This window comes from Hemicordylus capensis, chromosome 11, assembly GCF_027244095.1.
Source record: "Hemicordylus capensis ecotype Gifberg chromosome 11, rHemCap1.1.pri, whole genome shotgun sequence".
Classification (NCBI taxonomy): Eukaryota; Metazoa; Chordata; class Lepidosauria; order Squamata; family Cordylidae; genus Hemicordylus; species Hemicordylus capensis.
This window is the reverse complement of record NC_069667.1, coordinates 18,247,982-18,262,013: the sequence shown is the minus strand read 5'-3', so window position 1 is coordinate 18,262,013 and position 14,032 is coordinate 18,247,982. Positions and strand designations below refer to the sequence as shown.

Here is a 14,032-nt window from a genome sequence, read left to right as displayed (position 1 = left end):
GCGTTTATCTTTTGTTTTTTAATTATTGTGACCATTTCTAAATGCATTTAATGAAAAGGAAGCCTAATGGAGTCTGATAGGGAAACTACTCCTTTTTTTAACAGTTAAATTTTATTTGATGTCTCCCTCCCTATAACACAGCAAGAAGCCCCTTTAAGGGTGCTATGAATAATTTAAACTGGTTTACCAGAACACCAAAGAAAATAAATTGGATTTTGAGATATAACGATATAAAGATAACAATAGCTCCTCTGCAGATGTTACATTAACATCTCAGGTTCAGTGAAGAAAAAAGCAAGCCAAAGGGTTCACACCACGTTCTTCTCACCCTTGGATCCCCAGATGTTGGACTACAGATCCCATCATTCCAAACTGCAATGGATGATGGGAGTTGTAGTCCAACATCTGAGGACCCAAGGTTGAGACGCTCTGGTACCGAGAAACAAAGTTTTAAAGTACTGCGCAGAGAGCAAGATTAACAATGCAATCCTGTACTTGTTTAAAAGTGAACCCATACTCACTTCTTGCAAAGCTTGCAAGAAACACCAAGAGAAAAGAGGAGGCTGTTGGCAATCTTCCCTCCTCTGTACCACTGTCGAAGCTTGTAAAAGTTGGCTTTAAAAAGAACATAAAATGAACAGCCCTGATGGATCAGGCCCAAGGCCCATCTAGTCTAGCATCCTGTTTCCCATAGTGGCCCACCAGATGCCCTTGAGAAGCCCACAGGCAAGAGGTGAAGGCATGCCCTCTCTCCTGCCATTACTCCCCTGCAACTGGGACTCAGAGGCATCCTGCCTTTGAGGCTGGAGGTGGACTGTAGCCCTCCAACTAGTAGCTGTTGATAGACCTCTCCTCCATTAGATAGACCTCTCTCCAAGTTATCCAAAACCACCTTAAAGCCATCCAGGTTGTTGGCTGTTGCCACATCTTATAGCCGAGAATAACACAAGTACAAGTAAAGTACCTCCATTTGTTGGTCCTAAATTTCCTGGCAATCAATTTAATGGGATGACCCCTGGTTCTAGTGTTATGTGAGAGGGAGAAGAATTTCTCTAACATTTATCTCTAATTTAGGAGCTGGCCCCAACCAGGTCACGGATGCTAGGCCACATTGGCACTTGGGCTCAGGTTGGCATTGGTACTCAGTAGGTTGGATGGCTTTTAAAAGGGGTTAGACCAGGGGTCCCTAACCTGTGGTACTCCAGATGTTGCTGAACACTACAATAAGCTGTAATTGGGGATGATGAGAGTTGTTCACAACATCTGGAGTACCACAGGTTGGGAATCCTTGGGTTAGACAGTTTCACAGTCAGTGGCTGGCAGGCATGATAGCTAAATGGAACTTCCAGGTTCAGAGGCAAGCTACCTCTGAATACCAAATTTATGTATTTATATTTATCATATTTGAATGCTGTCCCAAACTTCCATCTCTCCAAATGTTGGAGACAATGCACAGAGTTTGTCTGTTGATTTCATGCCTAGCTTGTGAGCTTCCCAGAGGCTAGACTAGGCCTGCTCATCTCTGGAGCTCACTACATGTTTTGGACTACAACTCCCATCATCCCGAGCCACAGTGGCCAATAACCAACTTATGGGAGTTGTAGGCCAACATCTGCAGGAGGGCCAAAGTTGAGCAGCCCTGGGCTGGACACAGTTAAAATGCTGCTCTCATAGGACCATAGGAAGCTGCCTTCTACGGAGTCAGACCCTAGATCCATCTAGCTCAGTATTGCCTACACAGATTGGCAGCGGCTTCTCCAAGGTTGCAGGCAGGAATCTTCTGCTCTTCCCAGAGCGGCTCCATCCGCTGAGGGGAATGCTCAAACATCTGGTCTCCCATTCATATGCAACCAGAGCAAGTCATGCTTGCTACCACAAGACCAGCTCTCCTCTCCACCCAGCTCTCTTAGTTATACAGGACTCTTATTTTAACCACCCTTCTCTTCTGGCTGATTAAAAGCCCTGTGTAAGTAGAAAGCCTACATATGTGCAGGCCAACCGAAGCGGATGGGATGCAAACCTTTATCTCTCTGTAGAGAGGCCTTAAGGAGACCTAGAAGATCTAGGTAAGGACTTCCCCCTACTGGTTAAGGGTGAAAATTGCATGTGCTATTAACAACAAATACACCAGCCAATGTGCATTACAGTCAGATTCTGGAAAATGGCACACATAAATTGAGAAGGGAGAAAATCAGATTTGGGAAGTAATGGCAATTGCTATATTATTAATTTATGATTTATTTTATTGCTATATTATGATTTAATAACGTCTTAATGTTATGGAAGAACGTTGATTTGGTGATTTTAATTACTCTCTAATTTTACCAGTTTCGTTTGCAGGCAGATTTCAGCATGCTCAGAACTGGTTTATGCAGCCTTTGTCAATTCACACAATAAACAGTGAGGGATATGAAATGGTGCATTCAGATTCAGCATCCCAGACATGATTCTCTCAATAAGAACCAGTGTTCCTTGGCAAAGTTGTTCTCATGTGGAAAATAGCAGCCTAGTCTTGCAAGGAGACAACATAATAGAGGCTTGTGGCTTTAAGACTCACAAGGGTTCTCTGAGATGGAATTGAATGAGAAAACACCCCCGTTCAAAAAAGAGAATTCTCTGAAGAAAAGAGATGCTGTTTTACCATCACAGATGATTGCATTTTAAAAGTTCATCCAGCGTAAATGGAAAAGAAGAAAGAGTGCAAGACTGGTTGTGAAATGGGCTTGCAGTAATTTCTTTTATTTTTCATTTGCGTTAAATAAAATAGATGCTCAAATTTTCAATTGGGTCAGATGACGGTGGGCCCAAAAAATGTTTCTTCAGCATTTCTAGGGCAGCAGCATGTTTAGTGTTCAAGGCCCTTTCTGATGCTAGTGCTCTGTTAGCCTCCTCTAGCTCTCTTTGTATTTTTTTAATTTCCTCATCATGCTGCAGTTTTGCCTTTGCGATGGATAACTTATTTTCAAAACCTCGCTCCTCTTTCAGCTTCTCCAACTCCCATTGCAAATCCTTCTTGTGCAGCTCTAAACGAAGGATCTCCTCCCGGGCCTGCTGCAGTTCCTTGCTGAAACTTCTTACCCGCCCGGATTTCTCAAGGAGTTCTCGTTCCAGTGCTTCGATCTTGGCATCTTTGTTGCGGCTTTGCTTCTGAATCTCCTCTAGCTGAGCAGCCTTGCACAACGCCTCTTTTCTGGACTGGCTCAGCTCTTGTTTGGCTTCTTCAAATCCTGCCACTAATTTTTGGCGTTGGGCTTTCAGTTCTGCCAACTCTGCCTTTAGAAAGGGCAGCTGAAGCTTCAAAGAGAGGCTTCCCAAATGCTCTCTGTGCATCTCTCTTCTTAAAGCTGTGCATTCCTTTGCTTTCCAGATACAATGACCTTCTGTTTCCGCAATGCTTTCTTCAGATCCAACGTCTAAATTAGTAGTTCTCCAGGCAGAATCTGCTTCTGTCTTCTCCTTTGAAATGTTTATCTTTGTCCCCTCTAAGCCTGCCTCCCTCCTTTTTATGATGAGGCTGGAAGGAGATTCTTTTCTCTGGGGCCTTTTTTCTTCTTGAAACTTGGTCACCGCCATATTGTAGAGTCCTTTGATTCTCCGTGCTCTCTCTGAAGCCAACTTTTCGCAGATCAGCGGTTCAGGTTGATGGACTTGACTGAAGAAATCTTCCTCGCTGAATCGAGGGGGAAACAGCTTCTCCAGCCAATGTTGATCTGGACTCTCCATTTCCAAAGTTTCCTTTGCCAGTCCATAGGGTGGGGGATAAATTAAAAAACAATATTAGCAACTGATGGGGTACATTTAGGGCTGTTCGTAAGTGTTACAGTAAGACCTCTAATGTTGAAACTCGGGATGTAAGATCTGCTAATTTTAATTGAACTTTTCTCCAAAGAGGTCATACTGTCCAACTTTTCGCAAACATTTCGCAAACATGCCTGTAACAGCCCAATCTTACACCAAAGATCACTGTTCTGAAACCCTTTCCACAGTACTGATATTTACTATGAAATGCATTGTCTCCCACCACTTAAAAAGCCAGAAGGGTGTTTTCACAGAGATATTCTGAATTGTGGATAATTCCAGAATTATCTCACAGCACAGTTGCGTTTTTGGTCCTTTTGTTTTTTTAATCTCTCTAACAACAACAACAACAAAAACTCTGCTGCAAGGGGTTATCCACAATTCAGGATATTTATTTATTATTTATTTAAAATATTTATGCCCCGCCCCTCTAGTGCACTAGTGCTTGGGGCAGCTCATAACAATAAAATAGATACAAGACACAATAAAAGTAATAAAATTAACTAAATTAAACAAAGAAGTTGTCAGATTAAAAACCACAATCATAATTCGGTTCAAATTAAAGGTGATTTTCAAAGCTAAAAACTGGAAATTATAAAAAGCAAAAGAACCTACCAGACATAATTTTTAAAAAGGAGCATTTAAAAGCCTCCTTAAAAAGGTCTGTTTTAAGATTTTTTTAAAAACACAGAGGGTGGGAGTATGGCGAAGTTCTTCAGGGAGGGCATTCCAAAGCCGAGGAGGAGCCACAACCGAAAAGGCCCTATCTCTAGCCCCCGCACACCACATCTCTGTTAGTGGCTGGGACTAATATCTCTCAGCAAGTGTGGTGTGTATGAAATGGCAGGGGATGGGGCTGTAGCTCAGAGGCAGAGCATCTGCTTTGCATGCAAAAGGTCCCAGGTTCAATCCCTAACATCTCCAGACAGGGCTGAGAAAAATTCCTGCCTGATTATAGGATTGCTATATCCTGGCTTTCCAAATCTGGGGTGGGGTGGGGTGGGTGGCTAATTTGCATATTATATAAATTGGCTTGAAGATAATTTTTAAGCAGAATAGTGACTGCACGTTTTGCTCCATGACTCCTCTTCTACAAGAGCGAGAGCTTAGCTTTTTTTTTGTTTAAAATCAAAGCTAAAATCCAGTCAAATCTGGGTGAGCTAAGTAATCTGGGTGAGATGCTTGAAAGCAGGGTGAAACCTGGAATTTCAGGGGGCATGGCAGCTCTATGCCTGAAGCCCTGGATACCTGCTCCCTGTCAGAGTAGCTAAATGGATGAGTGGTCTGACTCAGTAGACGGCAACTTCCTAGGTTATGCATTGCATGGTGCTTTAGAGTCCCTGTGCATGGATCTGCATGGATGTGCATTAGATGTGCACTACACCTAATGGCACAGTGGGGAAATGACTTGACAAGCAAGCCAGAGATTGCTGGTTCGAATCTCCACTGGTATGTTTCCCAGACTGTGGGAAACACCTATATCAGGCAGCAGCAATATAGGAAGATGCTGAAAGGTATCATCTCATACTGCGGGGGAGGAGGCAATGGTAAACCCCTCCTGTATTCTACCAAAGACAACCACAGGGCTTTGTGGTCGCCAGGAGTTGACACCAACTCGACAGCACACTTTATTTTACTTTGCAGGCAAAGTGCATTAATTCCCCACTCCAAGATTGAACTTCCAGAGAACTTGAGCCTTGAAGAATGGGGATGCTAGCAACTCACACAGATTTAAAAAGGCATACCCCTGTTAACTTGGCAAAGAGGCACATTTTAACGTGGTGATTCTCTTTTATTTAGCAGGGAGATAGTAACTGGCCCTATCCACCCCCAGCACAGTACCTCCAGTGACTGTTGCTGGTGTTTATCTTGTCTTTTTCTTTTAGATTGTGAGCCCTTTGGGGACAGGAATCCATCTTATTTATTTATTATTTCTCTGTGTAAACCACCCAGAGCCATTTTTGGAAGGGTGGTAGCGAAATTGAATAAATAATAATAATTCACAACAGGCAAAAATAGGGACAGTGATTTCCCAGGGACAGGTATTTGAAAACAGAGACCACTCTGGTAAACAGAGGCAGCGGAGCAGATAGGTGAGCAAAGAAAAGCATTCTTCTCCTGCCCCAAAGACTCCTAGATGCTGCTCCATTATATTGCTGTCAAACCATCATACCGTGCAAGCACGCACCACAATAGTATTCTCGACACAAAACGGGGCACTCTTACAGCCTCACAAGGGAGTAAGCCCCACTGAACACGGCAAGGCTTACTTCTGAGTAAATGTGCACAGGAGTGTGCTGCACATCATTTTAACTGTTCTTGCTGTTTGCGATGAACTATTTATTTATTTGTTTGTTTGTTTATTTAAAGATTGATTATCCCACCCAATCCAGAGATGCAGGGCAGTGTACAAACAAGAACAGCATCTGATTTTTTAAAAAATAAATAAATTAAAGGGCAAATGCCTGGCGGTAAAGAAATGAGTCACCCAGCAAGTCTCATGGCTGAATGGGGATTTGAACTCGCGTGTCCCCGGTCCTAGTCCAGCACTCTAACCACTACACCATGCTGGCTCCCACAGCGTGGGCCTACAGATCACACAGGACGGGACGGGACGGGAGAGGCGGCCCTGAAGGTAAAAAGGTGCTAAGCCCTGAATTATCCCATTCTGATTGATGCTGCAAAAACACAATGTGTTATGGCTCACCTCAAGAGATGTGCCATGCTAACGACCAGCACCCACAATACCACACTTGGAATTTATCAGGTAGGGAGCATGTAATATACAAACAGAGGCAAATTCATGGAGGACAGGTCTATTAACAGCTACAAATCCTGATGGCTTTGGCTACGTCAGGCCTGCTCAAATTAGGCCCCACCCCAGATATTCTTGGACTACAAATCCCATAATCCACAGCCACAGTGGCCAATAGCCAGGGATTGTGGGAGTTGTAGGCCAACATCTGCAGGAGGGCCGAAGCTGAGCAGGCCTGGGCTACATCCATGTTCAGAGGCAGGATGCTTCTGAAGACCAGTTACAGGGGAGGAGAGGCAGGAGAGAGGGCATGCCTTCATCTCCTGGTTGTGTGGCTTCCCAAGGTGCCTGGGTGCTTTCCAGACTGCATGGGAGGAAGTGGTGTACAATCCCATGGCTTACCCTAACGTTTCGAAGCTGCCATTGGATTTCATACCACTTCCTCCCAGGGGAGAGAGAAATGGAGATAAGAGGAGGAAAGTGTCTCTGGGTGAATTTGCACATGGACGCCAGTTTCTAGAAGGCTCAGGAATAGTTCGCCATTGACGTGTTCTCTGTGCAAGCGTCACTTCTACAGCTGCAATCCTGTGCACTCTTACTTGGGACTTGGGGGAAGCCCACTGAACTAATTGTTTACTTCTGAGTACACCCAGCAAGCCTGCCAACTGTTCTCATAGCATTTTAAAAAAAGCGACTATTTTGTAACGCACGAACAACGCTTTAAACCTGAAAGATCAGGGTAAGATCCGAATGCAGGCTGTGGGAACGACACCTTGCTGTTCCTGTGTGCAGGATGGTGTCAAAACCCAGATTGTACGAATGCACACCAAGCCTATACATAGCGAAGCAATTTTAAGTTGCCATCTGGAAAGCACCCTGGTGGGCCACTGTATGAAACAGTGTGCTGGGCCAGATAGCGCTCAAGTCTGATCCAGCAAAGCTGTCCTTATGTTCTTAACTTTAGGTTTGTTCACACAATCATTAAGTGGATAGGACAACAAGCATCCCAATGTTAGGTTGTGTGCAATTAACAAGGAAGGAAGCGTACAGCATGATTGTCTGCTAAGCCTCAGCTGGGTAGGGCGGTATTTCCTCCTACCACATCCAGAAATGGGACGGAATCGGGGTAGGACACACTCGTCCCACCCAGCGGCAACCTTGCACACAATCACTTTCCCCGCCTCCTACCTTTGTGTATTTATTTCATTTCATTTCTATACCGCCCATTCCAGAATGGCTCAGGTCAGTTAACATACAAAAAATTTAAAATAACATCTAAAAATGTTCACATCAACACAATATAAAAACAGTTAAAATTAACATAAAACACATTTTTAAAACAATTCAATATTATTAAAAGCCAGGCTGAAAAGATAGGTCTTGAGGGCTCTCTTGAGGGCCTCCAAAGACGGCAAGCTTCTTATACTCAGGGGAGAGTGTCCCACAACCTACGGATGCTAAGAAAATCCAATCCCTGGTTGCCACCAGAGGAACTGGTGGCACACAGAGACGGATCTCTCCTGATCTTAATGAGCAGAGGGATCTTGCCGGGAAAGGCGTTCTCTCAAGTAACCTGGGCCTAAGCCATTCAGGCATTTAAACCTTGACAGGATCCAAAACTGGGAGTGCGCACAGCTCAGAAAGGCGGATGCTTGTCCGACCCACTTAACGGTCGTGTGGACAAGCCTACTGCTTACAATGTCTTCTTTTTATTCAAACACTCCTTGGAAATAACGAATGGAATGCTACAGCCACATTATTGAGCTCTATGGTGATGGTTGTTTGAAAGTGGATTTGCAGTCTAAGGTACAGCGGCACGCAGCGGGAGGAAAGGACGGTGCATTCAAACTTCTCCCGCACGGCCGCCCATTGTCCCTCCTGAGGCCTGACCTGTAGCATTCCTTGTATTCCATTCCTGCGCCTCTTTTCTCCAGGCCAACTCCCCAACTGTGCAGATCGGCCTTGGGTTGTAAGATGAGAACCTGTGTTCATTAAACGCAAAAAAAAAAGAGTCCCACCCGCCCCCTGCAAATGCATTGGGCTGGAGAAGAAAGCCGGGTTTCCATCGCACCCCCCGGAACTGAAAGAGTCGTGGATTCAGCCACTGTGTCATTTACTCAGAAAATTGTTTGTTCAACTGTGTTTTCCCTGTTATTACTAAGCTTATTACAAAAGATGAACTTTGAGCGTTGTGTGAAGCTAGGAATATTTAAGTTAATTATTTGCCGTGGCTTTCTCTCCCCCTCCCATTTAATCTACAAAGCAAAAGAGGCGGCTGGAAATTTTGCAGTGCTTCTCTCCCTCACTAGGGGTGTGCAGAACCTGTTCAAATCGATCAGGGTTCTATTCGAACCAGCCCGGTTTGACCAGTTCAAACTCCAACTGAACTGGCCTAAAAAGAAAAAGGCGGCCGATCCAAGTTCGAATCGGGCCCGGTCCATTACAGACTGGTTCAACCCAGTTCAATGGGCTATGCTTGTAAAGAGGAATCCTCACCAGATTCCCCTTTAAAAGCACAGCCCACTGAACCAGTTTGACTGAATGGACCAAACTGCTGGTCAGTTCGACCAAATCGTTTTGCAGGTCGGCAGTTCAGTTTGAATTTGAACCAAACCATAAAAACTGGTTACGTGCACACCTCTATCCCTCACCCGCCCCCACCACTCCTGCAGACTTTTACAACTGCTTGGAGCAAAAGATAGTGAGCTAACAATCAGAAAGTCCCTCATTCAAATTTTACCTCTTGTTATGAACTCACCAAGCAAGCCACTCTCTTCCAGCTGCAGCTCCCCAATCTTTAATATGCCGGGAATAATAGTTTCCTACCTTAGGAATATAGAAAGCTGCCATATACTGAGTCAGACCATTGGTCTATCTTACTCAGTATTGTCTTCACAGACTGGCAGCGACTTCTCCAAGGTTGCAGGCAGGAATCTCTCTCAGCCCTAGCTTGAAGAAGCCAGAGAGGGAACTTGAAACTTTCTGTTCTTCCCAGAGCGGCTCCATACCCAGTGGGGAATATCTAACAGTGCTCACACATCAAGTCTCCCATTCATATGCAACCAGGGTGGACCCTGCTTAGCTAAGGGGACAAGTTATGCTTGCTACCATAAGACCAGCTCTCCTCCCTCCTTGCAGGGGTGTTCTGAAGATCACACCACACTTACTTTTCTGCAACACGCTGACCACTCAGAAACAGTATATAAATACTAAATGTTTTTAGAACAAGCATATTCAACAGGTGAAGCTTTTCCTGGCACTGGAGACACATCTCCAATGGCAGGAAAAGATTAACCTGTTGAATATGCCTCTTATTTTTGTCCTGTGCCTGTAAAATCTCTGCTGGTGGGGGAAAGAGAAACAACCTTTTAATTTCTGTCTGTTACACAGCAATTAAAAGCACATGATCAGTTGCCAGGAAATTAACACAGGGTCTTGTGGCAGAATGTGTGCTTTGACAGACTAACTTCAAAACCTGTATTTTTCTACAACTCACAGAGAGCACAGGGCCTGTAAAAACCTGTGCTTTTCCATGAGGCCTTTGGCTCAATCTCATTCTCAGCTATTTAGAGGCTCCCAACTTTGCTTACCCAGATGTCGGTGGACTACAACACCCATCATCCTCAGCCACAGTGGCCTTGTGGCAGAGGATTATGTGTGTTGACGTCCATCGTCTGGGGACCCAGACCCTGGAACCCCTGTCCTGCTGTGACCAGGCTTAAATACATGTCATTGAAATACTCACATATTCTTCCCTTGTTTACCCTACCTCCATTATCTTCCTCTGTTTCCCTTGTCTGTTTTCTTGATTGTAAGCCCCTCAGGGCAGGGACCTGTCCTTTAGCACTTCAGAAAACACCATGCTTGTCGATGGCAGTATATGAATAATCATGAAAACAATCCTAGTGGATATGTAGCACCTTTCACTTCTGAAACAGGAGAATTGTTTAGAGCAATTGCTCCACTTTGGCCCTCCTGCAGACAGTGGCCTACAACTCCCATAATCCCTGGCTTCTGGCCGCTGTGTCTGGGGATTATGGGAGTTGTAGTCCAAAAACAGCCGGGTAGGGGCTAAGTTGAGCAGGTCTGGTCTAGAGTGTCGAAAACCTAGACCCCAATGAGCTTTTTTTGCCCGGGAGAGCAGATTTTTGAACAAAAAGAACAGACAATGTCATGCTAAAGCCAGAGAGGTAGAACCCCAAAAGAACAGCTTGCACAAAAGGTATATATGCATGCAGTAGGAAAAATACATAAAAAGTCTTAGTGGGATTTGCATGATGTGATCTGGAGTATATGCACTGCAAGGATCCCACCATCAGCCCCAGCCTTACCTGGCACCCCCAGAGCTGGCTTTCATTCCCCAGCGTAGTCCTGCTGCAGGAGGAGGAGCTGGAGCACGGTTGCTAGGGCCTCCCTAGCAACGCTGAGGCCTACAGGGAGAGGAAAGGCCTGGAGTTCTCTCTGGCGGTTGGGAGCGAAAAGCAGGAGGGAGAGAGCACACCTCGCCAATGGATTGCCCCTCATTGTGAAGAGCAAAGCTCCCTTCAGTGGCTTCGCCCAGTCCAGTTTAGAGGGGCCGTGCTGCTGTGTGTGCACGCTGCACAATGCCGAAGAACGCTTCTGCTGTGTTGCACACCCAGCTCGCTGTGTTCATCTCACCATGCAACGTTTACTAGCCCGTAGTACAATACAGCAATACGCAACCATAAACACAAGAGGAATGCAAAACATGGGTTATAAACAAAACTGCAAAACACACAACAGAGACAAACTTGTAGCCCAAGCTAAGGGGGTGTTACTCGGTCGTCATTAACCGCCCCAAGCTACTGGGGCCCTGCTTTTGACTACTATGGATAGAAATGTGGTGACTGCTACTGTCATGTTGAAGGACTTTGCTTGCAAGTCCCAGGCGTAACATTCAGCTGATCCGCTAGGCAGAGAAACTAGAAAAGGCGCAATCAATTGCTTATGGATACCTTGAAAGAAACAGCAGAAGAGTAATATGTGGCCAGATTCCGCCTAATCCCACCGTAATAGTTGTCTCTATTATCACCTCTTTGAAATAAAAACTTCCTAATTTTTTTTGCCAGTGTGAATTGTGCATTGTCATTCTTCCTCCCCGGAGTCTCTAAACATAACATAAAATAAAAGTCATAGACAGGCATGCTGGTCCATTTGAAAATAATAATAATTCCAAAGCCAAAGTAGGGGATCATCTTTATTTATTCAAGTTCAGCCGTGTTTCTGTAAATAACATAACAGAAACCACCTTTTAAAGTTAGGTTGCTCAGGTAATTAATTGGTTACAGTGGGTTTTCAACCGCCAGCATCGTCCCTGTCACCAGTCTGGTGGAGGGCAGTTCCGAGGATGAGGAGGTCCCTGAATGCTGCCCCAGTCCTCCTGCCCCACAATCTAGGTTTTGCCCCTATGCTTTAGGACTCCTTGCTACCAATTGCTGGCCATGCTGGTTGTCAGCCTGTGAAGGCAGACACCAACTAGATCTGGTTGGACTACAACTCCCATCATCCTCTGCCACAGTGGCCCAGGGGATGGGGCTGTGGCTCAATGGTAGAGCAGGAGGCCCCAGGTTCAATCCCCGGCATCTCCAAGTAGCCCTGGCTCAGATATTTGATTATTCCCCAGGACTCCTGGGGGAAAGTCCTGCCTGAAACCCTGGAGGGCCTTTGCCAACAATCAATGGTCTGACTCGTTATAATGCTGGAGAAAAAGAAGGAACCCCAATATGCAATCTACTCCTCGAGCTACATAATAATCAAATATCTTTTTAAATCAGAAATATAGGTAAGCTTATAGACTGAACAATATTAATTCATTATCTATGACACCACTATGCAAATAAATATGTCACATGCAACCATCAATATACTTATATATATGAATGCCACTTGCTCCAAGGGAGTTCTTCACAAGCCTCATGAAGCTTGACATGTCATCATATAGTCTAAGGAGATTCTTTGTAACCCTTTAACACAAGCCAGATGCGTGACATTCATCAGAAAAATGTAAGCTCTTTGTAATCCAATCCAAACTCCTTGTAATCCAATACAATCACTCTATAGGATATAAAGATATGTATCAATATTATCAATATCATCCAAAAACCTATAAGGTTTTTGGTAGACACACTGACTGGGCGCCATGGGAGTTGTAGTCCAACAACATCAGGGAACTGAAGGTGGGACACACACACACCCCCCTGGGGCCAAGAGACTAAGCTACAAACCAACATGTCCTTGCTTCAGATCTTGCCTCTGTTATTAAGTCACCAGGTGGCCTTAAGCTAAGTTGCTTTGCTCGCTCTCAGCTTCAGCTACAATTTGGAGATAACACTTGCCTTGGCCCATGGTGGCTTCTATTGTCATTTCAGTCTTGTGATCTGGTAGCCCTAAGGGCTGAGCCAACAAGCAGTGGATAGAGGGGCTGAATAATCCAACAGACTGATTTGACCAGCAAATTATCTGGCTCTATGCTACTAGTACGGAAAACACCTATATCTCGAGCAGCAGCGATATAGGAACCTTTTATAAAATATAATGTTCAACAAGGTCATTGCTTATTTCCGAGATCTGGTTTTGATCTGTGATTTCTGGTTCCATGATTGTTATGATTTAGTCCAGTTGGTGGAAGTTACCTTTTTGTTTGTTATTTCTTTTTTCTATTTACTTTATTCTGGTAATTGATTTCTGGCATAAACAAACTTTGTATGTTTTGATTTCAAGAGATGGATTTCCCTTTTTTCTCCGTAATAAATAAAAAAACTTTTAATTAAAAAAAAAAGGAAGATGCTGAAAGGCATCATCATCTCATACTGCACGGGAGATGGCAGTGGTAAACCCCTCCTGTATTCGACCAAAGACAACTACAGGGCTCTGTGGTCACCGGGAGTCGACAGCAACTCGATGGCACACTTTATTTACTTTATGTTACTAGTCCCTATTGATTGAACCCATAGATGTCCCCACAGGATAAGCCATTCTCCATAGACCTCAATCACTACCATCAACCACTTGCCCCCATCTGTATTCTGTATACACTGATAGTAAGGGTCAAACTCTTTCTTCATCATTTTTTAAAATGTATTTTTCTGGAATCTCCCATGTACAACCTCAGGACATGCTTTGGAGCTATGCACTTTCTTTCAGCTCTCAGAGCTAGGGTGAGCATGGATGTTGCAAAAGATCTATGAGGCTTGTTCACATGATCACCAGCACGGTAGGAAAAGCACCCTGCCTGGGTAGAAGAGCCCGGCATGCTCCCAATTTCCAGTTGTGTGGCTTAAGCATTAAAAGTAGGAGGCGGGGAGAATGATCATATGCGAGGTGGCAGTTGGGTAGGATGAGTGTGCCCTACCCAGATTCCGTTTCCAGCTTTTTCGCTGGTAGGAGGAAAAGCCGCCCTACCCAGCTCCTACCTCACACAAGATCATTCTCCTCGCCTCCTCCCTTAATGTTTGCAAG

General features: G+C 44.7%; 1 protein-coding gene across 4 annotated transcripts; it reads right to left on the bottom strand.

The window, feature by feature from the left end:
* Positions 1-2,710: 2,710 nt before the first annotated feature.
* CCDC160 (coiled-coil domain containing 160) lies at positions 2,711-12,069 on the bottom strand. Of its 4 annotated transcripts, none has more exons than XM_053274064.1 (2): positions 10,885-12,069; positions 2,711-3,735 (listed from the first exon to the last, which is right to left on the bottom strand). In XM_053274064.1, the coding sequence occupies exon 2, from the start codon at positions 3,721-3,723 to the stop codon at positions 2,755-2,757; it is 969 nt and encodes a 322-aa protein (XP_053130039.1). In that variant the 5' UTR covers positions 3,724-3,735; positions 10,885-12,069; the 3' UTR covers positions 2,711-2,754. The 4 variants fall into 4 exon arrangements, with proteins under 4 accessions (XP_053130039.1, XP_053130038.1, XP_053130040.1 ...); XM_053274063.1 differs by lacking the exon at positions 10,885-12,069 and adding an exon at positions 10,323-10,529; XM_053274065.1 differs by lacking the exon at positions 10,885-12,069 and adding an exon at positions 10,299-10,313.
* Between the last annotated feature and the right edge of the window lie 1,963 nt (positions 12,070-14,032).